The sequence below is a fragment of the Phalacrocorax carbo genome, chromosome 5 (genome assembly GCF_963921805.1).
Source record: "Phalacrocorax carbo chromosome 5, bPhaCar2.1, whole genome shotgun sequence".
Lineage (NCBI taxonomy): Eukaryota > Metazoa > Chordata > Aves > Suliformes > Phalacrocoracidae > Phalacrocorax > Phalacrocorax carbo.
In genome coordinates, this window is record NC_087517.1 from 44,120,293 (window position 1) to 44,147,513 (window position 27,221).

Sequence of the window (27,221 nt, forward strand, 5' to 3'; positions counted from 1 at the left end):
CCCTCCACATGGCCGCAGCAGCTCTGCAGACCCAGAGCTCTGTGTCAGCGGGGTCTCGGCCACAGCGCCGCAGCCTGGGCACCCCCGGGGTCCTGTGCTGGCTGCCAGCCCTGCCTCTGCCCACTGCCCCTTGCTGGCAGCAGCCAGCGGGCCTGCACCTGCGGGCAGCAGGTGGCCAAGCAACAGTGCCTCGAGGGGCAGGGAGGGAGCGTAGCAGCAGGCTCTAGGGTTGACATGCCAGGCCTAGGAACCAGAGGGGCCAGAAGACCTCCGTCTGTCTGGCAGCCAACATGGGGCGGGCTCTACAGGCTGATGGGCTCTCAAGGCCCAGAGCCCTCAAGGCAGTTGGGCCCCGTACCTGTCGCACGATGGGGCGCAGCGCAGGAGCGTCACCACCACGTCATGGGGGTGCGCGTGGGTCAGCTCCGCAAGGGCGTTGGGCAACCTTTGCGTGGCAGACACATCCGTGTTGGATGTGAGCCACCGGTAGATGCACCTCACAACGCTCGGCACCTGGAGGAGACACGGCTGGGAGTTGAAGTGCTGCCGGCGCCAGCTGTCTCCCCAGCTTCCCCCAAGAAGTGCTTCCCCTCCCACCATGCTGTGCTGGCCTAAAAGGCTGCTGGGTGCCCAGCGGACCCAACTCCAGGGGGCACACGGTCCCCAGGGGGCTTGAGCCCAGCCACAGGCTACGTACATGCTCCAAACTGGAGACATCACTTTCCGCCAGCAGAGCCTGCATGGCAGCACAAGCCTCCGCGTCACAGGAGCCTGAGCCCGCCATGCCCTCAATGGCCATAATGGTGGTGTCTTCAGGCTCAGTGGGCTTGAGGACACAGGTGGGCTCCTGCTCCTGCTGCTGCTCCTGCTCCTCTTCTGGCAGGTCCCCGTCTGGATGTGACAAAAGACCAAGCATAGGCAGAGCTGAGGGCCTGCAGGAGAGGCTGTTGAACACAGCCGAGCCCCGCGCTCCCCAGGCAGCGCCAGCCCCAGGACAGGGGCTGGTGGGGACACTACCCCCCACCTCCCCGGCTGCAGGTTGGGGCTGGGGGTGCCCGCTGGATGGAGCATGGCCGGAGCCCAGCCGTGGGGACCCTCCTCGGCCCCTCCTGCCCTGGGAATGCCCATAGGGGATGGGATGGGGCCAAGGCGGCTGCAGCCGCTAGCCCTGTGGCCCAGCTCAGCCACTCTCACGCCTGCAGCAGCTGAACCGCCTCCACCTTATCGGGCTGCCAAACCGGGGCAGCCCCAGTACCTTTGTCCTCCTTCTCTTCCTCCCCTGCCAGCCAGGCCAGCCTGGGCACACTGGGGGGTCTCTCCGCCATGCTGCTGAGGCCCGGCCTTGAGGGCTGCGGTCGCAGGGGTGGGAGACGCGTCAGAAAAGCGTCGCAGGTGCGGTTCAGAAGGGACCGAGGTGGCTGCTCAGGGGCTCCCCGCAGCCCCACTCCATCCCGTCCCGTCCTGTCCTGTTGCGTCCTCTGGGCGCTGTGGGGTGGCCACGTCACCACCACTGCTCATATCAGGGCAGGTCACAAAGGGTCCTGTGACACGCCGCCACGTGCCATCCAATGGGCAGTGCCCATGTCATGGCGGGTCACCTGCTGACACATACCTGTCCCCTGGCGCCTCCAGCTGCCCCGTCCCCTTAGGGCCTCCCGCCAGCCCGTCCCTGGGGCAGCCCAGTTTTCAGGGCCACCCATCAGCAGCGCCTTGTTACAGGGCCACCGAGCTTGGGCAAGAAGGAGCTCCGAAGCCGCCTCGCAGCACAAACCCCCTTCTGGCTTCCACTAAAAAATATTTATTGTTGGGGTATTCATCAGTTTTCTATACAGAGTATTAATAATGCTTGTTCAGTGAGAGCAGTGCTATCAAATAGGCTTCATTCATGTCCATTTTGAGCATCTTGCTTTCATGCTCTGTGACGCAGCGATGCGCAGGTCCGGCTTGGGGTTCAGTGTATTTGGGTGCCTGGTTTAATAGCCGCCGTCACTGCAAAAGTGTCCTCCCACAGACACGAAGCCAGCACGGATTTACTGAGGGCAAATCATGCCAGACTAGCCTGATCACCTTCTATGACAAAATCACATCTTCTCCTGAGACGGGGAGAGCAGTGGGCGTGGTTTACCTGGCCTTCAGGAAAGCATTTAACAGTGTCTCCCACAGTCTCCAGCTGGGCAAGCTGGCAAGGTACAGACTGGATGGGTCATCTGCGAGATGGGCGGGAAATTGGCTAACAGGTGACTCTCAGAGGCTTTTTCAGCATCTTCCTAAATAACCTGGACGATGGGATTGAAAGCACCCTCACCACGTGTGCTGATGACACCAAGCTGGGTGGTGAGGCGAACACACGAGAAGGGAGAGCCGTCTTACTGAGAGGCCTGGACAGGCTGGAAGAGTGGGCTAGCAAGAGCAGGATGAACTCGAACAAAGACAAGTGCAAACTCCTGTACCTGCAGTGACATAAGCAAAGAGCTCAGGACAGGCTGGGATCCGTGTGGCTGGGAAGCAACCTTGCTGAAAGGGACCTGGGGGTCCTGGTGGACAACAAGCTGCACGTGAGTCGGCAGTGCACCGCTGCGGCAACAAAGGCAAATCAGGTCCCGGGTTGCACCCACAGGGGCATTGCTAGCAGAGACCAAGACGTGATCATCCCACTCTACTCAGTGCTTGTCAGGCAGCGCCTGGAGTACTGCGTCCAGTTCCAGTCCCCACAGTTCAAGAAAGATGCAGGCAGTCTGGGGAGGCCACAAAGATGATGAAAGGGCTGGAGAACCTGCCCAACAAAGAAAGACTGAAAGAGTTGGGTCTTTTCTCCCTAGAGAAGGGCAGGCTCAGGAGGAAGCCAATGGCACTATCCCGGTACTGGAAGGGCAGCTACAAAGAGGGTGGAGGCGCTCTGCTCAGAAGGAGCCACAAGGAGAAGACAAGGGTACAAGTGGCGCCGGAAGAGGTTTCCGCTCATCACAAGAGAGAAATCTTTTACAGTGAGAACAATCACCCCCTGGAGCCACCTCCGCAGGGATGTGGTGGAGTCCCCATCGCTGGAGCTTTTTGAGACGTGACAAGGGGGCCTGGGTGCTAGGCTCCCTTTCCCGTGAAAGGTTGGACCAGATGATCTTCTGAGGTCCCGTCCAACCTGGGCTCTTCTATGATCCTGTGACTGAATTCCTTCTTTTGCTTCGCTTGCACGTGCAGCTTTTGCTTTACCTGCTAAACTGTCTTTACCTCAGCTCAATGAGTGTTCTCACTTCTAACCTGCTGATCCTCAGCCCCAGCCCTCTGGCGGGGAGGGAGTGATGGGCTGTGCGGGGCTGACCTGCCTACCGGGATTAACCCACCAGACGCTAGCAAAGGAAAGACGTGTTAAAGTAAGGGATGGCTGCTCACAAGAATGTACCAAATATTAAGCCGGATTGAAGTGTCCCCAGGGCAGACCAGGACTGAGAAAAGCCCGTGCAGGGAGGCGCCTCCGCTTTCTACTCTTGCAGAACCTGCACATCTGGGATTTTTCACGGCTGGGAATGGGGGGGATTACCTAGCTCTGAACAACACCCTGCTGTGTCTTTGCTGCAAGACTGTAAAAGCTGATGCATCCCACCTCAGACCAAGGGAGGCCATGGGCCTTCTGAATGATCCCCCATCGGCCCCTATTTTCAGCCATCTGGCCACTACGCTGGGGGACCAATTGATAAGCCAGAGCTTGTCACCGCTACCCATCCTGGGCCTTCACTGAGTCGCTTCTCGGTCACAGCTGGGACATGCTCTCCACGCACTTCTCCACAGGGCCGTCAGACAAAGACTCAGCCTGGCAGCAGGAAGCGGTCTCGCTGGATGCTGGTGGGTAATGTCTGGTGTTCAGGCAATGCTCGGCTCTGACAGCCCAGAAGAGGAGGACGGAACCCTTGTGGCCCTCCACAGCAATCTCTTCTTTCAAGACAATCTCTTGCTAGCGAGTGTGGATGCAAAGATTAAGCTGATGGGCTTGACTGAGATGGTTTTGCTCGATGAGCTCCCCAGCAGCAGGAGCTTGCAAGGCCTCGGCCTCATTGCTTGTGAAGAAGAGGCGGGTGGCACTAGGAGCGCGTTGAGAGCGCGCGGAGGCATTACTTACAGCCAGCTAAATACCCCATGGGCCAGGTGGGCATGAAACTCTCCAGCACACCACCTAGTAGTTGTGAGAATGAAGACAGGGACGTGAGGAGGTGGATGATCATCCGTCTCTGCTAGGGGAGTCACCAATTTCTGATCAGCCTATCCCCCGCATCACAACCACCTCCATGATGAAAAATATGGCTTTTGAGGGGAACAGAGGGCCCAACCTGTGGACCAAGGCCACCCGCAGGAGTAAAGATTAATGGCTAGCAGGCACGTCCATGGCTCTGCTGCGTGGCATTGTAAGGCCTGGTGTTTCTTTTTAGATGGGATTAGAAGAAAGTGCCCGTGCATTTCCTTTCTCTCCTCTATAAAATTGAACCCCAAATGTTGCACCCCCAGCCCCCAGCACCTCGCTGGCCGGCTCCTGACACCCGTCTCAGCTCCCACTGCCCTTCCAAAATGGGTGCAACATGGGGCGGCTCTGCTGCTCCACCATACTCTCTCTCTGGACATGACAGCATTTTGAGGGGGCAGCCTCCTGGGGCAGGGGCAGCTTCCTCGCTCCCGGGGCCAACATCCCTCTCGGCTGCTGCACCTGGGTGCCCCGCATGTTTTGCCCCGGGCTTCCTTCCCTGAGCGGTCCCACGTGCACCAAATGGGTCGCTGCAGCCCATGGGGCCTCTTGGCTGTAGCGCTGGCGTTTGGGAGGCGGCAAAGCAACGGCCAGGATGTGGCTGTTTAAAGGAGGTGAAAGGCTGAGGGAGCATTCCTCTCCTGTCTGTGTTTCCCTGTGAGGGTCCGTGGGCATTTTTGGATTGAAGGGCTGGAGAGGGGTGTCCATGTTGTAAGGGAACAACCCCTACGTTGGAAAGAAGAGGCATTGCCTATGTCTAATTAGTGTGAATCTAAACTCCGTTTTGATCGAGCATTCCTTAAGTAGCGCTTGATGTTTTAATATTGAACCAGCCGATGGCTGCTGGAAAGCGGGCACAGCTGGTCACCCTCTCCTGAGGGTCCTGGTTCCTTCAGGGCTGACTTTTCCTCCATTGTTCTTTTTCCACAAAGGAAAGACACGCAGGCTAGGAGGAGGGGCAGGACAGCAAGCTCGGTCCCAAAGAGTGGTGCTGAAGGGAGTTCAATCCAGTGGGCAGCCGGTCACAAGTGGTGTTCCCCGGGGCTCTTTGATGAGAGCTGTCCTGTGGGCAGGGAGAGGCCGGGAGCCACCCAGCCTTCCCCGCAGGCTCAGGCGGCCCCAGCACACAGAGCTCCCACGATCAGCTCTGCGCAGAGCTCCAGCAGCACAGCCAGCCACTGCCCCGGAGAGAAGGCCTTCTCCTCCATGCGCTGCGGAGGTGGTCGTACATCCCCAGCAGCCTGGAGCTGGTGGAAGAATTTCTCTCTGTGCCTCTTAGCAGGAACAGGGTTTGAGCTGCCAGGTTTGAGACGGAGATGCTGACATCATTTGTCATGCCTTGAAGGGCTGGAACAGAGAGGAACAGGGGCACGGTCAGAACCTGGATCTGCGGAGACCCAGGAACCCCTCCTGCCAGGGCCACCCCACCCAGCTCTTCCCATGGCCAGGAGGGAGCAAGGGCCAACGGGATGAGCTGGAAGGCGCTGGCCACAAATACCCAACGTGCCCTTGAAATCTCTCTCCCCTCTGCCCATGTCGCCCCTCGTCCGTGCAGGGAGCACAGCCCTCTCCAGCCGGGGCAGGGATTGCAGCTCCCTGCTCAGGGACTTTCCTCCTCCCCACCAGACCCCGCTGACACCCCGCTGCCCTCACGCACCCTCGTAGATGACCTGCAGCTTCTGCTCCTGCTGACCCCTCACGTGCCGCCCAGCGAGCCCTGGGAACACACAGCCCATCACAAATCCCGCTAGCCTCAGCAGTACAGCCTCCCACACCAGCTCAGCTACACGCTTTCCTCCCCTCGGCAGGGCCGAGCCTGGGGCGATCCCCGAGCATGATGCCCGAGGGCAGGGGTGGGAGAGGGCAGCAGGGAGCCCCGTGGGCACCCTTGACCCGGCATCAGGTAGTCGGGGCTCCACAGCCACCGGGGCAATTCCTGCTGCGGGTGCAGCAGCCGGGGCTGGGGCTAAGCTGCAGTGGGGCAGGGAGGGACCCCCAGGGGGTTGTGGCTCACCAATGAACCTGACGGCCGCCTCTCGCACGGACTCCTGTGGGCTCTGCAGGTACAGCAGGGACTGGCGCAGGTACTCATCTGCTCTGCTGCTGTGCTCTGCCAGCTGGAGAGAGCGGAAGGGGACGGAGGGAAGGGTTGGTGCAGAGCCTCCCCCTGCACCCAGGACTGGCCTTTGCTGCCAGGAGACCCGTCATGCCCAGGCAAGAGCCGGCTGGTGCCAGGGTTTGGGGGGAGCAGAGGGCTGGGTGCTCCCCGGGGAGCTGTGGTGCCGCTCTGCCGCCAAAGCCCGGCTGGGACAGGGCTCCGTCAGTACACTGGGCACTGGTGGCAGGGGGCTTGTCCAGGCTGGCTCTGGGTGCTTTGGGGCCATCCTTACCAGGCACTCGGCGACCGCCCATGTCTGCTCCATCTCCAGCAGCTGCCTGAGCTTCCCCTTATTCAGGAACTCGGTAGCTTGAAGCAAGGTTTCCCGAGAGGCCTGCAGAGCAGCAGAGACTGGGAGATGGCACCGCTGCCCAGGGCACAGGACCTGCGTCCTCTGCACCTGGGCAGGGTTAAGGGCCTTTCCTGGCCCCTGCTGGGAAGACGCAGCAGCTAGGGAATGCGTCCCTTGGCATCCCTTGGTTCAGTGCCTGGGCAGAGGAGTGGGTCAACCCCCGTTTCAGGCACATGGTGCGGCCAGGGCAGCAGGACAGACGTCCTCCAGAGCTACCGCTCCGCGGCCAAGGCCGGGAGGAGACTACCGCGGCAGCCCGCCAAGCGCCAGGGCAGAAGGCAGCTGAGCCCCCTCTCACAGGGACACCAGCAGGACAGAAATCCTCACCTCTGCCACGCGCTCGTTCTCATCGTGCAGGCAGCAGAGCAGGGGGATCAGGCTCTGGTAAATGTGTGCCCTCAGTGGCTTTTTTCCCGATGCAGCTATAATCACCATCACGTCTCGGAAGAGGCGAATGGAAAGCAGTTGCACATAGCTGGCGTCCTGGTGGAAAGGAAGAGGGCAAGACCTCATCGCCAGCCGCTCCAGGCTCACCTGGGTACAGGCCTGAAAATCCACAGGGCACAAAGTTTCCCGGCAGCACCCAGCACCCGCGGTAGGGGGTACAAAGCCTTACGCTGTCAAAGAGTGGCAGGAGCCTCTCAGCCAGCTGCAGAGCAATGGGGCTGGCAAGGGGGAGGTCTCTGGCCTGGAGCACCTTCCTGAGCACACAGAGGGTCTTCCCGACCACCTCCCCATCTGCATCCCGCAGTAACTCTATGAGACGTGGCAGCAGGAAGGTCATTCTTTTGGCCTGCGTGGAACACAATGCTGTGTTGTGAAGCCATAAAAAGCTGCAGTGCCAAAACTGCTCTGGCAGTTCAAGCCCACACTGCTGCCTCAGGGCTCAGAAGCCAGAGGCTTGCCCCGAAGGACTCGAGCAGGTGAACCCCCGGGGAGGCAGGAGAGCTGGGAGCAGCTGCCACCGCTCCCAGAGCCCAGCCAAGGCCAAGCAACTGTGCTGCCCAGCACCCCTTACCCAGCCCCATACTGCCAGCATGGCTTTGGCTGGCTGCCCCCTTCTCACCATTAAGGGTCTATCGATGAGCAGGATGAAGCATCTGAGCACCAGGCGATGCATCTCTCTGCACTCACTCCGCAGGTACCTTGGGCTGAACTGCAGGACGTGGACACCCCATCCCCTTATGTCAGGGCAAGCGGTCAAGAGCTGAAAGACACAGAGCAGTGACAGGGGTACCTGTCCGGCAGGACCCCAGCACCGTGTAGGGCTGGGTCCAGCCAGCGGCGCAGGGCGTGGGCACCTCCCCAGGCAGCCAAGCCAGAAGGCGGCAACCGCCGCAGAGAGCCCCTGGGCTCCCTGCCCTGTGCCGCGGGGCACACGGTGCAGGTCGCTCGCCCGCTCTGCTGTGCCCCCCAGGCCTCGACAGCCTCTGATTCCTCGTCCTTCAAGGAGCCGTGATGGACGAAGGGTGAGAGCTGGCACAAGGGGGACACGAATTGCAGGGGTGGACAAGTGTCACCCCAGCAGCAGGGCTAAAGGCACGCAGTGGAGCCGACCCTCTGCCCCAGCTCCACCGACAGGGCTCCCCTTGCAGCTGTGGCTACAGGAGGGCAGCGTGGTGGGAGGAAGGTCAGCGAGGCAGCACTCGCCATCACGCTCACCTCGAGAAAGAGCGCCATGGCAGGGACCTCCCAGCGTGGCTCCTTCCTGTTGAGCTGCTCGACCAGGTATCGTGCAATGGAGTAACGCAAGCGCCTCGAGATACCACGCATTTCTCTGGCAGGGAGAAGAAAGCACCGTTGACCCTGAGCAGGGTGGCAACCTCACTTGAGACTGACTCACACAGGCCTGCTCTTTCCCCACCACTCCTCACCAAGGGAAAGGTAGTGGCCAACACCAGCAGGCTCCTTTTACGGAGGAGACTGGAAAAATACCCTTCCTGCCCTGAAGCCTTTCCTTCTGAGGAGACCCCTTTCCTGCCTGGGGGAAACTCATGTCCCCCAGGCTCTGTCGCTGGCCTTCAGTGCTTCCTGCCCTGCCCCGGTGGGCTGCCCTGGCTGGGGCTGCCTGCAGACAGACCCCCCGCTCTGTGCCCTCAGCCCCTCAGGCCCCATGGGAGGGGATGCTGGCGCTTTGGGGACATGGCTGCTCCTGTGCACCCCTCTCGCAGGCTTTTTCCGGTCTGCTGGGCCATCCCTTGGTGGACAAGGCCCTCTCAGCCGTGACCAAGGGGACTGTGTGGAGGGCCCTGCCTGCAGGGGAGAAATGGCAGGGGGAGTGGGAAGAAGGGGGATCTCACCTGGCCAGCAGGCCCATGGCGTAGTGGTGGGTCTCAGCGTTGAGAAGTGTGTCCCAGCCATGCTTACGTTCCACTTCAAACACCACATTCTCATACCCCAGACGGCAGAGCAGTGCTTTCACGGTCAGCACTGCAAAGCTGTGTGCAGAGCAAAGCCCAGGTCACGCCAGTTCCCTGGCCACAGCTCCGGGGCCATAGCAGGGACCGGCAGACTGGGATGGAGCACCTGTTGGGGTTGGTGGGAAGGCAGCCTTCCCGCTGGCATCCCCTCCAGAAGGTGTCAACCTCCTCTGGCATCTGCTCGGTGCTGAAGAAAATTTGGGAGAGTAGAGCCAGGAAGAGGCGTGGGAAATGCACCTTCAGCCTCTGTGGGCGCCTGGGTAGCTGGAGAATCTCCCACAGTGCCCTGGTTGCCTGCAGAAAAGAAAACACCCGGAGTCAGCGCTCAGTGCCAAGATGTCTCCATGGCAGGGCCTGAGCTGGGTGACAGAGGCTCAGGCGCTGCCCTGGGCCATGGGAGACGCAGGGGGAGCACCCAGCCTGGCTGCCCCTGAACCTGCCCCTCAGCTAGGTTTGCAGCCCAGCGCGGGAGGCAAGGGCATGCAGTGGCGGGGGAGGATTGGGAGCCTCCTGGAGAGGCGACGCTGGGGGTGATCAAAGGCCATCTCCAGAAACTCACGGCCAGGGCAAAGACGTCCTTATTGTCCCCGTCGGAGGTGAACGTGCTGTGCAGCGGCCAGTCTGCCAGCACAGGGAGCAGCTCCAGTAGCACCTTGTCTGCAGTCCTCATCGTGGAGACCATCACCCTCCACATGGCCGCAGCAGCTCTGCAGACCCAGAGCTCTGTGTCAGCGGGGTCTCGGCCACAGCGCCGCAGCCTGGGCACCCCCGGGGTCCTGTGCTGGCTGCCAGCCCTGCCTCTGCCCACTGCCCCTTGCTGGCAGCAGCCAGCGGGCCTGCACCTGCGGGCAGCAGGTGGCCAAGCAACAGTGCCTCGAGGGGCAGGGAGGGAGCGTAGCAGCAGGCTCTAGGGTTGACATGCCAGGCCTAGGAACCAGAGGGGCCAGAAGACCTCCGTCTGTCTGGCAGCCAACATGGGGCGGGCTCTACAGGCTGATGGGCTCTCAAGGCCCAGAGCCCTCAAGGCAGTTGGGCCCCGTACCTGTCGCACGATGGGGCGCAGCGCAGGAGCGTCACCACCACGTCATGGGGGTGCGCGTGGGTCAGCTCCGCAAGGGCGTTGGGCAACCTTTGCGTGGCAGACACATCCGTGTTGGATGTGAGCCACCGGTAGATGCACCTCACAACACTCGGCACCTGGAGGAGACACGGCTGGGAGTTGAAGTGCTGCCGGCGCCAGCTGTCTCCCCAGCTTCCCCCAAGAAGTGCTTCCCCTCCCACCATGCTGTGCTGGCCTAAAAGGCTGCTGGGTGCCCAGCGGACCCAACTCCAGGGGGCACATGGTCCCCAGGGGGCTTGAGCCCAGCCACAGGCTACGTACATGCTCCAAACTGGAGACATCACTTTCCGCCAGCAGAGCCTGCATGGCAGCACAAGCCTCCGCGTCACAGGAGCCTGAGCCCGCCATGCCCTCAATGGCCATAATGGTGGTGTCTTCAGGCTCAGTGGGCTTGAGGACACAGGTGGGCTCCTGCTCCTGCTGCTGCTCCTGCTCCTCTTCTGGCAGGTCCCCGTCTGGATGTGACAAAAGACCAAGCATAGGCAGAGCTGAGGGCCTGCAGGAGAGGCTGTTGAACACAGCCGAGCCCCGCGCTCCCCAGGCAGCGCCAGCCCCAGGACAGGGGTTGGTGGGGACACTACCCCCCCACCTCCCCGGCTGCAGGTTGGGGCTGGGGGTGCCCGGTGGATGGAGCATGGCCGGAGCCCAGCCGTGGGGACCCTCCTCGGCCCCTCCTGCCCTGGGAATGCCCATAGGGGATGGGATGGGGCCAAGGCGGCTGCAGCCGCTAGCCCTGTGGCCCAGCTCAGCCACTCTCACGCCTGCAGCAGCTGAACCGCCTCCACCTCATCGGGCTGCCAAACCGGGGCAGCCCCAGTACCTTTGTCCTCCTTCTCCTCCTCCCCTGCCAGCCAGGCCAGCCTGGGCACACTGGGGGGTCTCTCTGCCATGCTGCTGAGGCCCGGCCTTGAGGGCTGCGGTCGCAGGGGTGGGAGACGCGTCGGAAAAGCGTCGCAGGTGCGGTTCAGAAGGGACCGAGGTGGCTGCTCAGGGGCTCCCCGCAGCCCCACTCCGTCCCGTCCCGTCCTGTCCTGTCGCGTCCTCTGGGCGCTGTGGGGTGGCCACGTCACCACCACTGCTCATATCAGGGCAGGTCACAAAGGGTCCTGTGACACGCCGCCACGTGCCATCCAATGGGCAGTGCCCATGTCACGGCGGGTCACCTGCTGACACATACCTGTCCCCTGGCGCCTCCAGCTGCCCCGTCCCCTTAGGGCCTCCCGCCAGCCCGTCCCTGGGGCAGCCCAGTTTTCAGGGCCACCCATCAGCAGCGCCTTGTTACAGGGCCACCGAGCTTGGGCAAGAAGGAGCTCCGAAGCCGCCTCGCAGCACAAACCCCCTTCTGGCTTCCACTAAAAAATATTTATTGTTGGGGTATTCATCAGTTTTCTATACAGAGTATTAATAATGCTTGTTCAGTGAGAGCAGTGCTATCGAATAGGCTTCATTCATGTCCATTTTGAGCATCTTGCTTTCATGCTCTGTGACGCAGCGATGCGCAGGTCCGGTTTGGGGTTCAGTGTATTTGGGTGCCTGGTTTAATGGCCGCCGTCACTGCAAAAGTGTCCTCCCACAGACATGAAGCCAGCACGGATTTACTGAGGGCAAATCATGCCAGACTAGCCTGATCACCTTCTATGACAAAATCACATCTTCTCCTGAGACGGGGAGAGCAGTGGGCGTGGTTTACCTGGCCTTCAGGAAAGCATTTAACAGTGTCTCCCACAGTCTCCAGTTGGGCAAGCTGGCAAGGTACAGACTGGATGGGTCATCTGTGAGATGGGCGGGAAATTGGCTAACAGGTGACTCTCAGAGGCTTTTTCAGCATCTTCCTAAATAACCTGGACGATGGGATTGAAAGCACCCTCACCACGTGTGCTGATGACACCAAGCTGGGTGGTGAGGCGAACACACGAGAAGGGAGAGCCGTCTTACTGAGAGGCCTGGACAGGCTGGAAGAGTGGGCTAGCAAGAGCAGGATGAACTCGAACAAAGACAAGTGCAAACTCCTGTACCTGCAGTGACATAAGCAAAGAGCTCAGGACAGGCTGGGATCCGTGTGGCTGGGAAGCAACCTTGCTGAAAGGGACCTGGGGGTCCTGGTGGACAACAAGCTGCACGTGAGTCGGCAGTGCACCGCTGCGGCAACAAAGGCAAATCAGGTCCCGGGTTGCACCCACAGGGGCATTGCTAGCAGAGACCAAGACGTGATCATCCCACTCTACTCAGTGCTTGTCAGGCAGCGCCTGGAGTACTGCGTCCAGTTCCAGTCCCCACAGTTCAAGAAAGATGCAGGCAGTCTGGGGAGGCCACAAAGATGATGAAAGGGCTGGAGAACCTGCCCAACAAAGAAAGACTGAAAGAGTTGGGTCTTTTCTCCCTAGAGAAGGGCAGGCTCAGGAGGAAGCCAATGGCACTATCCCGGTACTGGAAGGGCAGCTACAAAGAGGGTGGAGGCGCTCTGCTCAGAAGGAGCCACAAGGAGAAGACAAGGGTACAAGTGGCGCCGGAAGAGGTTTCCGCTCATCACAAGAGAGAAATCTTTTACAGTGAGAACAATCACCCCCTGGAGCCACCTCCGCAGGGATGTGGTGGCATCCCCATCGCTGGAGCTTTTTGAGACGTGACAAGGGGGCCTGGGTGCTAGGCTCCCTTTCCCGTGAAAGGTTGGACCAGATGATCTTCTGAGGTCCTGTCCAACCTGGGCTCTTCTATGATCCTGTGACTGAATTCCTTCTTTTGCTTCGCTTGCACGTGCAGCTTTTGCTTTACCTGCTAAACTGTCTTTACCTCAGCTCAACGAGTGTTCTCACTTCTAACCTGCTGATCCTCAGCCCCAGCCCTCTGGCGGGGAGGGAGTGATGGGCTGTGCGGGGCTGACCTGCCTACCGGGATTAACCCACCAGACGCTAGCAAAGGAAAGACGTGTTAAAGTAAGGGATGGCTGCTCACAAGAATGTACCAAATATTAAGCCGGATTGAAGTGTCCCCAGGACAGACCAGGACTGAGAAAAGCCCGTGCAGGGAGGCGCCTCCGCTTTCTACTCTTGCAGAACCTGCACATCTGGGATTTTTCACGGCTGGGAATGGGGGGGATTACCTAGCTCTGAACAACACCCTGCTGTGTCTTTGCTGCAAGACTGTAAAAGCTGATGCATCCCACCTCAGACCAAGGGAGGCCATGGGCCTTCTGAATGATCCCCCATCGGCCCCTATTTTCAGCCATCTGGCCACTACGCTGGGGGACCAATTGATAAGCCAGAGCTTGTCACCGCTACCCATCCTGGGCCTTCACTGAGTTGCTTCTCGGTCACAGCTGGGACATGCTCTCCACGCACTTCTCCACAGGGCCGTCAGACAAAGACTCAGCCTGGCAGCAGGAAGCGGTCTCGCTGGATGCTGGTGGGTAATGTCTGGTGTTCAGGCAATGCTCGGCTCTGACAGCCCAGAAGAGGAGGACGGAACCCTTGTGGCCCTCCACAGCAATCTCTTCTTTCAAGACAATCTCTTGCTAGCGAGTGTGGATGCAAAGATTAAGCTGATGGGCTTGACTGAGATGGTTTTGCTCGATGAGCTCCCCAGCAGCAGGAGCTTGCAAGGCCTCGGCCTCATTGCTTGTGAAGAAGAGGCGGGTGGCACTAGGAGCGCGTTGAGAGCGCGCGGAGGCATTACTTACAGCCAGCTAAATACCCCATGGGCCAGGTGGGCATGAAACTCTCCAGCACACCACCTAGTAGTTGTGAGAATGAAGACAGGGACGTGAGGAGGTGGATGATCATCCGTCTCTGCTAGGGGAGTCACCAATTTCTGATCAGCCTATCCCCCGCATCACAACCACCTCCATGATGAAAAATATGGCTTTTGAGGGGAACAGAGGGCCCAACCTGTGGACCAAGGCCACCCGCAGGAGTAAAGATTAATGGCTAGCAGGCACGTCCATGGCTCTGCTGCGTGGCATTGTAAGGCCTGGTGTTTCTTTTTAGATGGGATTAGAAGAAAGTGCCCGTGCATTTCCTTTCTCTCCTCTATAAAATTGAACCCCAAATGTTGCACCCCCAGCCCCCAGCACCTCGCTGGCCGGCTCCTGACACCCGTCTCAGCTCCCACTGCCCTTCCAAAATGGGTGCAACATGGGGCGGCTCTGCTGCTCCACCATACTCTCTCTCTGGACATGACAGCATTTTGAGGGGGCAGCCTCCTGGGGCAGGGGCAGCTTCCTCGAAATCCCAGGGCCAACATCCCTCTCGGCTGCTGCACCTGGGTGCCCCGCATGTTTTGCCCCGGGCTTCCTTCCCTGAGCGGTCCCACGTGCACCAAATGGGTCGCTGCAGCCCATGGGGCCTCTTGGCTGTAGCGCTGGCGTTTGGGAGGCGGCAAAGCAACGGCCAGGATGTGGCTGTTTAAAGGAGGTGACCGGCTGAGGGAGCATTCCTCTCCTGTCTGTGTTTCCCTGTGAGGGTCCGTGGGCATTTTTGGATTGAAGGGCTGGAGGGGGGTGTCCATGTTGTAAGGGAACAACCCCTACGTTGGAAAGAAGAGGCATTGCCTATGTCTAATTAGCGTGAATCTAAACTCCGTTTTGATCGAGCATTCCTTAAGTAGCGCTTGATGTTTTAATATTGAACCAGCCGATGGCTGCTGGAAAGCGGGCACAGCTGGTCACCCTCTCCTGAGGGTCCTGGTTCCTTCAGGGCTGACTTTTCCTCCATTGTTCTTTTTCCACAAAGGAAAGACACGCAGGCTAGGAGGAGGGGCAGGACAGCAAGCTCGGTCCCAAAGAGTGGTGCTGAAGGGAGTTCAATCCAGTGGGCAGCCGGTCACAAGTGGTGTTCCCCGGGGCTCTTTGATGAGAGCTGTCCTGTGGGCAGGGAGAGGCCGGGAGCCACCCAGCCTTCCCCGCAGGCTCAGGCGGCCCCAGCACACAGAGCTCCCACGATCAGCTCTGCGCAGAGCTCCAGCAGCACAGCCAGCCACTGCCCCGGAGAGAAGGCCTTCTCCTCCATGCGCTGCGGAGGTGGTCGTACATCCCCAGCAGCCTGGAGCTGGTGGAAGAATTTCTCTCTGTGCCTCTTAGCAGGAACAGGGTTTGAGCTGCCAGGTTTGAGACGGAGATGCTGACATCATTTGTCATGCCTTGAAGGGCTGGAACAGAGAGGAACAGGGGCACGGTCAGAACCTGGATCTGCGGAGACCCAGGAACCCCTCCTGCCAGGGCCACCCCACCCAGCTCTTCCCATGGCCAGGAGGGAGCAAGGGCCAACGGGATGAGCTGGAAGGCGCTGGCCACAAATACCCAACGTGCCCTTGAAATCTCTCTCCCCTCTGCCCATGTCGCCCCTCGTCCGTGCAGGGAGCACAGCCCTCTCCAGCCGGGGCAGGGATTGCAGCTCCCTGCTCAGGGACTTTCCTCCTCCCCACCAGACCCCGCTGACACCCCGCTGCCCTCACGCACCCTCGTAGATGACCTGCAGCTTCTGCTCCTGCTGACCCCTCACGTGCCGCCCAGCGAGCCCTGGGAACACACAGCCCATCACAAATCCCGCTAGCCTCAGCAGTACAGCCTCCCACACCAGCTCAGCTACACGCTTTCCTCCCCTCGGCAGGGCCGAGCCTGGGGCGATCCCCGAGCATGATGCCCGAGGGCAGGGGTGGGAGAGGGCAGCAGGGAGCCCCGTGGGCACCCTTGACCCGGCATCAGGTAGTCGGGGCTCCACAGCCACCGGGGCAATTCCTGCTGCGGGTGCAGCAGCCGGGGCTGGGGCTAAGCTGCAGTGGGGCAGGGAGGGACCCCCGGGGGGTTGTGGCTCACCAATGAACCTGACGGCCGCCTCTCGCACGGACTCCTGTGGGCTCTGCAGGTACAGCAGGGACTGGCGCAGGTACTCATCTGCTCTGCTGCTGTGCTCTGCCAGCTGGAGAGAGCGGAAGGGGACGGAGGGAAGGGTTGGTGCAGAGCCTCCCCCTGCACCCAGGACTGGCCTTTGCTGCCAGGAGACCCGTCATGCCCAGGCAAGAGCCGGCTGGTGCCAGGGTTTGGGGGGAGCAGAGGGCTGGGTGCTCCCCGGGGAGCTGTGGTGCCGCTCTGCCGCCAAAGCCCAGCTGGGACAGGGCTCCGTCCGTACACTGGGCACTGGTGGCAGGGGGCTTGTCCAGGCTGGCTCTGGGTGCTTTGGGGCCATCCTTACCAGGCACTCGGCGACCGCCCATGTCTGCTCCATCTCCAGCAGCTGCCTGAGCTTCCCCTTATTCAGGAACTCGGTAGCTTGAAGCAAGGTTTCCCGAGAGGCCTGCAGAGCAGCAGAGACTGGGAGATGGCACCGCTGCCCAGGGCACAGGACCTGCGTCCTCTGCACCTGGGCAGGGTTAAGGGCCTTTCCTGGCCCCTGCTGGGAAGACGCAGCAGCTAGGGAATGCGTCCCTTGGCATCCCTTGGTTCAGTGCCTGGGCAGAGGAGTGGGTCAACCCCCGTTTCAGGCACATGGTGCGGCCAGGGCAGCAGGACAGACGTCCTCCAGAGCTACCGCTCCGCGGCCAAGGCCGGGAGGAGACTAGCGCGGCAGCCCGCCAAGCGCCAGGGCAGAAGGCAGCTGAGCCCCCTCTCACAGGGACACCAGCAGGACAGAAATCCTCACCTCTGCCACGCGCTCGTTCTCATCGTGCAGGCAGCAGAGCAGGGGGATCAGGCTCTGGTAAATGTGTGCCCTCAGTGGCTTTTTTCCCGATGCAGCTATAATCACCATCACGTCTCGGAAGAGGTGAATGGAAAGCAGTTGCACATAGCTGGCGTCCTGGTGGAAAGGAAGAGGGCAAGACCTCATCGCCAGCCGCTCCAGGCTCACCTGGGTACAGGCCTGAAAATCCACAGGGCACAAAGTTTCCCGGCAGCACCCAGCACCCGCGGTAGGGGGTACAAAGCCTTACGCTGTCAAAGAGTGGCAGGAGCCTCTCAGCCAGCTGCAGAGCAATGGGGCTGGCAAGGGGGAGGTCTCTGGCCTGGAGCACCTTCCTGAGCACACAGAGGGTCTTCCCGACCACCTCCCCATCTGCATCCCGCAGTAACTCTATGAGACGTGGCAGCAGGAAGGTCATTCTTTTGGCCTGCGTGGAACACAATGCTGTGTTGTGAAGCCATAAAAAGCTGCAGTGCCAAAACTGCTCTGGCAGTTCAAGCCCACACTGCTGCCTCAGGGCTCAGAAGCCAGAGGCTTGCCCCGAAGGACTCGAGCAGGTGAACCCCCGGGGAGGCAGGAGAGCTGGGAGCAGCTGCCACCGCTCCCAGAGCCCAGCCAAGGCCAAGCAACTGTGCTGCCCAGCACCCCTTACCCAGCCCCATACTGCCAGCATGGCTTTGGCTGGCTGCCCCCTTCTCACCATTAAGGGTCTATCGATGAGCAGGATGAAGCATCTGAGCACCAGGCGATGCATCTCTCTGCACTCACTCCGCAGGTACCTTGGGCTGAACTGCAGGACGTGGACACCCCATCCCCTTATGTCAGGGCAAGCGGTCAAGAGCTGAAAGACACAGAGCAGTGACAGGGGTACCTGTCCGGCAGGACCCCAGCACCGTGTAGGGCTGGGTCCAGCCAGTGGCGCAGGGCGTGGGCACCTCCCCAGGCAGCCAAGCCAGAAGGCGGCAACCGCCGCAGAGAGCCCCTGGGCTCCCTGCCCTGTGCCGCGGGGCACACGGTGCAGGTCGCTCGCCCGCTCTGCTGTGCCCCCCAGGCCTCGACAGCCTCTGATTCCTCGTCCTTCAAGGAGCCGTGATGGACGAAGGGTGAGAGCTGGCACAAGGGGGACACGAATTGCAGGGGTGGACAAGTGTCACCCCAGCAGCAGGGCTAAAGGCACGCAGTGGAGCCGACCCTCTGCCCCAGCTCCACCGACAGGGCTCCCCTTGCAGCTGTGGCTACAGGAGGGCAGCGTGGTGGGAGGAAGGTCAGCGAGGCAGCACTCGCCATCACGCTCACCTCGAGAAAGAGCGCCATGGCAGGGACCTCCCAGCGTGGCTTCTTCCTGTTGAGCTGCTCGACCAGGTATCGTGCAATGGAGTAACGCAAGCGCCTCGAGATACCACGCATTTCTCTGGCAGGGAGAAGAAAGCACCGTTGACCCTGAGCAGGGTGGCAACCTCACTTGAGACTGACTCACACAGGCCTGCTCTTTCCCCACCACTCCTCACCAAGGGAAAGGTAGTGGCCAACACCAGCAGGCTCCTTTTACGGAGGAGACTGGAAAAATACCCTTCCTGCCCTGAAGCCTTTCCTTCTGAGGAGACCCCTTTCCTGCCTGGGGGAAACTCATGTCCCCCAGGCTCTGTCGCTGGCCTTCAGTGCTTCCTGCCCTGCCCCGGTGGGCTGCCCTGGCTGGGGCTGCCTGCAGACAGACCCCCCGCTCTGTGCCCTCAGCCCCTCAGGCCCCATGGGAGGGGATGCTGGCGCTTTGGGGACATGGCTGCTCCTGTGCACCCCTCTCACAGGCTTTTTCCGGTCTGCTGGGCCATCCCTTGGTGGACAAGGCCCTCTCAGCCACGACCAAGGGGACTGTGTGGAGGGCCCTGCCTGCAGGGGAGAAATGGCAGGGGGAGTGGGAAGAAGGGGGATCTCACCTGGCCAGCAGGCCCATGGCTGTAGCTGTACGCTTCTACGGGAGAACTTATCTTGGGCCGCATACCTCCGGGACACAGGGCTCTACCCACCCTGGGGACAGTGATGCACAGACACCAATATGATGGATACAAAATGTCCGTCTATTTGGCTGCGTCACACGCTTATATAGCTCTTGCGGTTCCTGTTCCTGCCACTCCTATGGGGAGGAGTCTATCTTTCCGTCACATCCCGTAATCTTCCGGTCGCCGATCCCTGTCTATTCCCCTACATCTCCCCCGCCCCATGCTACTAAAATTCTACAAAGCTACTTGCATAAGCGGATACATATTGCGGTCAGGTCTATATTCATGTAACGCTCGCAGGCGCTCTTTGATTTGTCTTATAACACAGCATAACAATGGTAGCCCACAAGTAACCATGATTCCTACACACAACAAGATCCCCCCAATTATTACTATCCAGTTCCAGTTTATATCTCTCTTTTGCCGCCCTTTCCCAGTGTCGCTCTCGTTGCAATATTGCTTGCGATCTTGTCAAGGAGCTCATTTCTTTTCCCAATGGTACGGCTAGCATGAGGATCCATGTCAGCAGACCCTGCAAGAGACAACTCAGAAAGGGATTATTCATTGTACATCCTTGCACAGTTCTGCTTTCACACACTTTGCAGGCACCCATTCTATGCGCCCTTCATTCTCAACCGCGGCGTAGCCCCTCCCCAGGCATCTCAGTTTCCATCCTCTCTCCCATTGCTCACTGCCTGGGAACCTTACTCGTACCTGCGGATAGCGCTCGCCTGCTTGAGCCTTGCCAAAGTGCTTCTCCACTGCTGTAACTTGCTCCTGCCCGTGTATAAAATGATTAAGCGAATATAATGCACGCATTAAAATAGTTTGCTGAGCTGCTACGGGTATAGTTCCCTTATACCCGTCCCCCTCCCCAAGCTGTATTATTTTTGCTTTCAAGGTGCGATGAGCGCGTTCGACTATAGCCTGCCCTGTGCTATTGTAAGCAATGCCATGTTTTAATACAATATTCCAAGCTTTACACCATTCTTCGGTACTTCGAGCCCGAAAGCATGGTCCATTGTCTGTTTTTATCTCGGTAGGCTTTCCAAGCCACACCATCACCGTGGTCCAATGCGTAGTCAAGTGCGTTGCGGTCTGCTTCCAATGTTGAGTAGCCATGATGACTCCACTATATGTATCAACTGTAATTGCCAGGTGCCTTCCGGGGGCCAACTGTGGGCATTCAGTAAAGTCAGTCTGCCAGATAGAATTTGCTTCCAGTCCTCGAGGGTTGACTCCTGCCTCCCACAATGGCGAGTGCTGACAGTAAGGACAGGTGGCTACTACTTCTCTTGCTGATATCCTCTTCACTCTCTACCACCTTCTGCCATTTCTCCCCATTCCACGGCACTGTCAGCTTATCTGGCTCTTTCCCAAAAATTACCTTGCTTTCCCGTCGCAGCCGCCAAATCATTCCCGCAGCTACCTTGACTTTTGTGGAGAATGCATCGTTTGGAACCTTCTGATATATCCATCGCAGTGGTTTTTCTTCCCCTGCTCGTATTTGATATAGCAATCCTAACCCTCCACTGGCGGTCAGAATCCAACCTGCAATTAATTCCTCCTGGGGGTCCCACCGCCATATTCCTTCCTTTTGCATTCGACGTTCTATCATCTGCAACTGCTGGACTGCCTCAGGGTCTAAACTCCTGGGCTCCCATGGGTTGGTCCCTTTCAGCAACGCATAGAAAGGTTGCATCTCCTCACCGGTGACGCGCACGAATGTCCGCAACCACTGCAGTGCTCCTACCAGCTTCTGGACATCGTGTAAATTTTTAACCTTAGGTGTAAGTTTAATAGGCTGAGCTTGTACGGAATCCCCTTGTATTCTAGCACCCAGAAATCCACACACTGGTCCTCGCTGTACCTTTGCCTCAGCTACCTTGAGGCCCTGTCCCGCAAGGCCCCTTTGGGTGTCTGAAAAGACTTGTTCACACAATGCCTCGGTGGGCGCAGCTATGAGGACGTCATCCATGTAGTGGATCATGTAGATTCTCCCCTGATACTGCTGCCTTACTTGCCGCAATGCAGAAGCCACATACCTCTGGCAGATCGCTGGAGAATTTTTCATCCCCTGCGGAAGTACTGTCCACTGCCATCTACTACCTGGTTCTGTGCGGTTCACTGCAGGCAGAGTAAAGGCAAATCTCTTTCTATCATCTGGATGTAGCGGAATGCTGAAGAAGCAGTCTTTGATATCTAAAACAATGACTTGCCATCCTCTTGGGACAGCACTCAGATCTGGTAGGCCAGGTTGGAGAGGCCCCATGTCCTCCATTTGTTGATTTACTGCTCTAAGATCATGCAGCATCCTCCATTGGTTTTTATCTTTCTTTTTTATAGCAAATATAGGGGTGTTCCACGGGCTCATCGAGGGCTCTAGGTGCCCTGCTTCGTGCTCTCGTTTTACTATAGCTCTTACAGCCTCTGTTTTCTCTGTTGTCAGGGGCCACTGCTCCACCCAGACGGGCTGTTCGGTTTTCCACACTAACTTGTGCTGATGAAGCCCCTCTGAGGCAGTGGCCCTTATGATAAATTTTTCAACCCGATCCCCATCTGGGCAAGGGCATCTCGCCCCAACAAGGGGCTTGCTACCCCATCTGCTACTAGTATGGTCACTACGGCCGTGAGGAGCTTCCCTGCCTCCTCGTCCAGGACTTCGAGTTTCACAGGGCAAGTACTAGTTCTCGTCTGTTGTTCTCCTCCTACCCCTATTATACGTTTTCCCACGGCGAGGGGCCAAGTTGGTGGCCACCGTTCGAGTGGCATTATTGTGACATCTGCCCCGGTATTCACTAACATTCCCAGGCATATTCGTGCCGGGTAACTCGGTGCTTGTGGGGTAATCATCACTGCTGCCATGGGTCTCTAGTCACAGCCTATGACCAAGGCCACGCGGGGGCCGTAACCTGCAAATCTTGCCCCCCTGCATGACGGTTCACTCCCCCTTGGCTCGCTACGGTGGGCCAAGCTCCTGGCGTTGGCACTGTGATGGGGGTCATTTGACTCATAGGAGGCGCGAATCCCCCTCGCTTCGCCCTCCCTTGGCCGTTTCCCGGCCTCGTAGTTGGACAATCTCTTGCCAGGTGTCCTGGCTTCCCACACACCCAGCACCTCCCTACTGGGCGGACTCCTCCTCCATTACATCCTCCCCTTTCCGCTAGCGGGCACCCAGCTCTAAAGTGCCCTCGCCGGCCACACAAGTGACATATCGGCCCCACCCCGGCTGCTTGCACCATCACCCTTTCTTCGCTTCCACAGTCAGTGTTCTGGCAGACGTGCGCTCCCGCACCGCCATGCTGGGTCAATGCTTCCTGGCGCAAGACATGCCTGATGGTTTGGCCCAATGGCGCCGCTACCGCCAGGGTGCGGAGGATATCTTGTGTTTGCGGATTTGCTTGATTTCGGAGGCAATCCATAAGGACTGCCTCCTTGGCTGCTGGTGGCAATTCTGATTCTATAATAGCCTTTTGCAACCTATCACAAAACGTTGTAAATGGCTCTGCTAGACCTTGCTGTATCTTTTGCCAAGGTTCTGCTTTTTTCTCATACCTGCCCACTTTGCTATACGCTCTGCGGGAACTCTCCGTTACCGCTTGCAGCTCCCTGCCCCTTAATTCTGCTGCTTGCAACTGCGGGGTTTCCAGTCCTTGACTTCTGCCAGTGAGCCGGTCAAGGATGGTCCCCCTCAGCGGGTGGCCCGGAACTGCCGCCACTTGCTGTACGAGGGCATGGCAGGCACTGTGCATTGCCTCCTTCCAAAGTATGTACATTGTGGGAGCCAATATTGCTTTCGCCAACTGCTTAGCATCAGAGGGGGTCAATGGCGCTGCATGCGCAGCGTCCAGCAGCAATCCTACTCCTTCGTCTTTCAGCCCCTTTTCTTTAATTTCTCGCCATAAAGTTCGCACTAGTTTGGCATCTATCGGCGTCCACTCCACTCCTCCTCCTGGAGCTAATCGGACAGGGAAGATCCCGGGCATCTCTATCCTTACTCCATCGAGGCTACAATCTCTAGCTATCAGCCGCCAGTTAGGTAACTCAACTGACTGTCGCTGGGGTGCACCCTTCGTTAAAAGTCCTGTCTGCTGCCGAGTTACTTCCCCTAGTGCGCGCATAACCTGCTGCAGCTGCCGCAGCACGTCCTCCGGAGACCCCTCCGGAGCTGCAGCGCCCCGGACCTCCCCTTTTGACGGTCCCTCTCCTCCCTCCTTCTGATTGGTCCTCCGAGTCTCTGCTGCCTTATGCCTCTTTTTTGCGCGCCGCAGGCAAGCTGCTCTCTCTTCCCACATATGGGCATCGGTTTCTCCCCCAATTTCTGATTCGCTGCTGCTCGAAGTTGTTCTATACTCCCCCTGTCCTCCCCTCCAGGCACCCCAATCCCCCTCCTCGTCCGACTCCCATCTCAAGGGTTGCCCCGGGAGCCAGTCTCGAGGGTCGGGCAGAGGGCGGTGCCGCTGCCGGCGCTGCTTCCGGCGCTGGTCATCTTTCTCCTTCCGCTCCGTCACTCCCGCTGCCACGTCACTCTCCCCGCGCGCGGGCTCCCGAGCCTGTGCCAAATCGTCCCAGGGGTATGCGGGCGGGGGGGGGGCACTCTAAAGGCCCTGCTGGCTCAACAGGGAACACCGCCGCTTCCCGATCCACCTCCTTGGGAGCCTCAGACTGAGTCGCTGGCCAGGCTACTCCGTCCGAACTCTCCCCTTCTTTCCCACCCGCCGCGATGCTTGCCCCTGTCTGCGTCCCCACTGCCCCTCCTGGGTCTCTTTCCGGGCTACTGTCGCCTGTAGCACCGTGCAGGCACCGCCGCGCCTGCCGCCCTGTCTCCTGATCATCCCGAGCTTTCAATAGTAATCGGTGTATCTTTCCCCAGAGCTGTATGTACTGGGGTTTTCCCATCATAGCCCTTTCGGCTAACTCCTCTTTAATCCTCACCCACTTATCCTTATTAAATATGTCTGCGGGACTTCGTATGAGCCCCTGCGTAATCATCCATCGGATGGCCTTTGAGGTAGGCGTCTTCGATATCGAAGTACCATATTCCTTCCCCAATCCCTTCAGTACCTTTACGACTGAATCCATGGCGCGCCCGCCGACCTGCGGCTCCCCGTCCCGCCCCTGCCTGCCCCAAGCTCTCTTTTCCCCCCGGCGAACTTGCCAAGCCTCCCCGCTAATCACGTCGGGGTCACCACTTGTAGCTGTACGCTTCTACGGGAGAACTTATCTTGGGCCGCATACCTCCGGGACACAGGGCTCTACCCACCCTGGGGACAGTGATGCACAGACACCAATATGATGGATACAAAATGTCCGTCTATTTGGCTGCGTCACACGCTTATATAGCTCTTGCGGTTCCTGTTCCTGCCACTCCTATGGGGAGGAGTCTATCTTTCCGTCACATCCCGTAATCTTCCGGTCGCCGATCCCTGTCTATTCCCCTACACATGGCGTAGTGGTGGGTCTCAGCGTTGAGAAGTGTGTCCCAGCCACGCTTACATTCCACTTCAAACACCACATTCTCATACCCCAGACGGCAGAGCAGTGCTTTCACGGTCAGCACTGCAAAGCTGTGTGCAGAGCAAAGCCCAGGTCACGCCTGTTCCCTGGCCACAGCTCCGGGGCCATAGCAGGGACCGGCAGACTGGGATGGAGCACCTGTTGGGGTTGGTGGGAAGGCAGCCTTCCCGCTGGCATCCCCTCCAGAAGGTGTCAACCTCCTCTGGCATCTGCTCGGTGCTGAAGAAAATTTGGGAGAGTAGAGCCAGGAAGAGGCGTGGGAAATGCACCTTCAGCCTCTGTGGGCGCCTGGGTAGCTGGAGAATCTCCCACAGTGCCCTGGTTGCCTGCAGAAAAGAAAACACCCGGAGTCAGCGCTCAGTGCCAAGATGTCTCCATGGCAGGGCCTGAGCTGGGTGACAGAGGCTCAGGCGCTGCCCTGGGCCATGGGAGACGCAGGGGGAGCACCCAGCCTGGCTGCCCCTGAACCTGCCCCTCAGCTAGGTTTGCAGCCCAGCGCGGGAGGCAAGGGCATGCAGTGGCGGGGGAGGATTGGGAGCCTCCTGGAGAGGCGACGCTGGGGGTGATCAAAGGCCATCTCCAGAAACTCACGGCCAGGGCAAAGACGTCCTTATTGTCCCCGTCGGAGGTGAACGTGCTGTGCAGCGGCCAGTCTGCCAGCACAGGGAGCAGCTCCAGTAGCACCTTGTCTGCAGTCCTCATCGTGGAGACCATCACCCTCCACATGGCCGCAGCAGCTCTGCAGACCCAGAGCTCTGTGTCAGCGGGGTCTCGGCCACAGCGCCGCAGCCTGGGCACCCCCGGGGTCCTGTGCTGGCTGCCAGCCCTGCCTCTGCCCACTGCCCCTTGCTGGCAGCAGCCAGCGGGCCTGCACCTGCGGGCAGCAGGTGGCCAAGCAACAGTGCCTCGAGGGGCAGGGAGGGAGCGTAGCAGCAGGCTCTAGGGTTGACATGCCAGGCCTAGGAACCAGAGGGGCCAGAAGACCTCCGTCTGTCTGGCAGCCAACATGGGGCGGGCTCTACAGGCTGATGGGCTCTCAAGGCCCAGAGCCCTCAAGGCAGTTGGGCCCCGTACCTGTCGCACGATGGGGCGCAGCGCAGGAGCGTCACCACCACGTCATGGGGGTGCGCGTGGGTCAGCTCCGCAAGGGCGTTGGGCAACCTTTGCGTGGCAGACACATCCGTGTTGGATGTGAGCCACCGGTAGATGCACCTCACAACGCTCGGCACCTGGAGGAGACACGGCTGGGAGTTGAAGTGCTGCCGGCGCCAGCTGTCTCCCCAGCTTCCCCCAAGAAGTGCTTCCCCTCCCACCATGCTGTGCTGGCCTAAAAGGCTGCTGGGTGCCCAGCGGACCCAACTCCAGGGGGCACACGGTCCCCAGGGGGCTTGAGCCCAGCCACAGGCTACGTACATGCTCCAAACTGGAGACATCACTTTCCGCCAGCAGAGCCTGCATGGCAGCACAAGCCTCCGCGTCACAGGAGCCTGAGCCCGCCATGCCCTCAATGGCCATAATGGTGGTGTCTTCAGGCTCAGTGGGCTTGAGGACACAGGTGGGCTCCTGCTCCTGCTGCTGCTCCTGCTCCTCTTCTGGCAGGTCCCCGTCTGGATGTGACAAAAGACCAAGCATAGGCAGAGCTGAGGGCCTGCAGGAGAGGCTGTTGAACACAGCCGAGCCCCGCGCTCCCCAGGCAGCGCCAGCCCCAGGACAGGGGCTGGTGGGGACACTACCCCCCACCTCCCCGGCTGCAGGTTGGGGCTGGGGGTGCCCGCTGGATGGAGCATGGCCGGAGCCCAGCCGTGGGGACCCTCCTCGGCCCCTCCTGCCCTGGGAATGCCCATAGGGGATGGGATGGGGCCAAGGCGGCTGCAGCCGCTAGCCCTGTGGCCCAGCTCAGCCACTCTCACGCCTGCAGCAGCTGAACCGCCTCCACCTCATCGGGCTGCCAAACCGGGTCAGCCCCAGTACCTTTGTCCTCCTTCTCCTCCTCCCCTGCCAGCCAGGCCAGCCTGGGCACACTGGGGGGTCTCTCTGCCATGCTGCTGAGGCCCGGCCTTGAGGGCTGCGGTCGCAGGGGTGGGAGACGCGTCGGAAAAGCGTCGCAGGTGCGGTTCAGAAGGGACCGAGGTGGCTGCTCAGGGGCTCCCCGCAGCCCCACTCCGTCCCGTCCCGTCCTGTCCTGTCGCGTCCTCTGGGCGCTGTGGGGTGGCCACGTCACCACCACTGCTCATATCAGGGCAGGTCACAAAGGGTCCTGTGACACGCCGCCACGTGCCATCCAATGGGCAGTGCCCATGTCACGGCGGGTCACCTGCTGACACATACCTGTCCCCTGGCGCCTCCAGCTGCCCCGTCCCCTTAGGGCCTCCCGCCAGCCCGTCCCTGGGGCAGCCCAGTTTTCAGGGCCACCCATCAGCAGCACCTTGTTACAGGGCCACCGAGCTTGGGCAAGAAGGAGCTCCGAAGCCGCCTCGCAGCACAAACCCCCTTCTGGCTTCCACTAAAAAATATTTATTGTTGGGGTATTCATCAGTTTTCTATACAGAGTATTAATAATGCTTGTTCAGTGAGAGCAGTGCTATCGAATAGGCTTCATTCATGTCCATTTTGAGCATCTTGCTTTCATGCTCTGTGACGCAGCGATGCGCAGGTCCGGTTTGGGGTTCAGTGTATTTGGGTGCCTGGTTTAATGGCCGCCGTCACTGCAAAAGTGTCCTCCCACAGACACGAAGCCAGCACGGATTTACTGAGGGCA

At 59.7% G+C, this 27,221-nt stretch overlaps 3 protein-coding genes across 3 annotated transcripts; all 3 read right to left on the minus strand.

Moving 5' to 3' along the window:
• Window positions 1–5,000: 5,000 nt before the first annotated feature.
• LOC135313630 (maestro heat-like repeat-containing protein family member 7) lies at window positions 5,001–11,168 on the minus strand. Its single transcript, XM_064453252.1, has 13 exons — window positions 11,099–11,168; window positions 10,540–10,733; window positions 10,201–10,355; window positions 9,718–9,865; window positions 9,265–9,452; window positions 9,039–9,176; window positions 8,401–8,515; window positions 7,805–7,945; window positions 7,355–7,531; window positions 7,066–7,221; window positions 6,619–6,720; window positions 6,243–6,345; window positions 5,001–5,575 (listed from the first exon to the last, which is right to left on the minus strand). Exons 1-13 carry the CDS (start codon window positions 11,166–11,168, stop codon window positions 5,370–5,372), a joined length of 1,893 nt encoding a protein of 630 aa, XP_064309322.1. The 3' UTR covers window positions 5,001–5,369.
• A 461-nt stretch (window positions 11,169–11,629) lies between these two features.
• Window positions 11,630–18,900, minus strand: LOC135313631 (uncharacterized). Its single transcript, XM_064453253.1, has 8 exons — window positions 18,884–18,900; window positions 18,246–18,360; window positions 17,650–17,790; window positions 17,200–17,376; window positions 16,911–17,066; window positions 16,464–16,565; window positions 16,088–16,190; window positions 11,630–15,420 (listed from the first exon to the last, which is right to left on the minus strand). Exons 1-8 carry the CDS (start codon window positions 18,898–18,900, stop codon window positions 15,215–15,217), a joined length of 1,017 nt encoding a protein of 338 aa, XP_064309323.1. The 3' UTR covers window positions 11,630–15,214.
• A 5,441-nt stretch (window positions 18,901–24,341) lies between these two features.
• LOC135313632 (maestro heat-like repeat family member 5) lies at window positions 24,342–26,120 on the minus strand. The gene is made up of 5 exons (XM_064453254.1): window positions 25,877–26,120; window positions 25,538–25,692; window positions 25,055–25,202; window positions 24,602–24,789; window positions 24,342–24,513 (listed from the first exon to the last, which is right to left on the minus strand). The coding sequence occupies exons 1-5, from the start codon at window positions 26,093–26,095 to the stop codon at window positions 24,342–24,344; spliced, it is 882 nt and encodes a 293-aa protein (XP_064309324.1). The 5' UTR covers window positions 26,096–26,120.
• Window positions 26,121–27,221: the final 1,101 nt, after the last annotated feature.

Coding starts and splice junctions, on each gene's coding strand:
- LOC135313630 (XM_064453252.1), bottom strand. CDS start 11,168: ATGGCAGAGAGACCCCCCAGTGTGCCCAGGCTGGCCTGGCTGGCAGGG. Junction 10,356..10,539: donor ATGTCTCCAGTTTGGAGCAT/GTACGTAGCCTG, acceptor TGTCTCCTCCAG/GTGCCGAGTGTTGTGAGGTG. Junction 5,576..6,242: donor GGCGGCCGTCAGGTTCATTG/GTGAGCCACAAC, acceptor TCTCTGTTCCAG/CCCTTCAAGGCATGACAAAT.
- LOC135313631 (XM_064453253.1), bottom strand. Junction 17,791..18,245: donor CCATGGCGCTCTTTCTCGAG/GTGAGCGTGATG, acceptor TGTGTCTTTCAG/CTCTTGACCGCTTGCCCTGA. Junction 17,377..17,649: donor TCATCGATAGACCCTTAATG/GTGAGAAGGGGG, acceptor TGTTCCACGCAG/GCCAAAAGAATGACCTTCCT.
- LOC135313632 (XM_064453254.1), bottom strand. CDS start 26,095: ATGCTTGGTCTTTTGTCACATCCAGACGGGGACCTGCCAGAAGAGGAG. Junction 25,203..25,537: donor TGCGCCCCATCGTGCGACAG/GTACGGGGCCCA, acceptor CTGGGTCTGCAG/AGCTGCTGCGGCCATGTGGA. Junction 24,514..24,601: donor CTTCCCACCAACCCCAACAG/GTGCTCCATCCC, acceptor CTCTGCACACAG/CTTTGCAGTGCTGACCGTGA.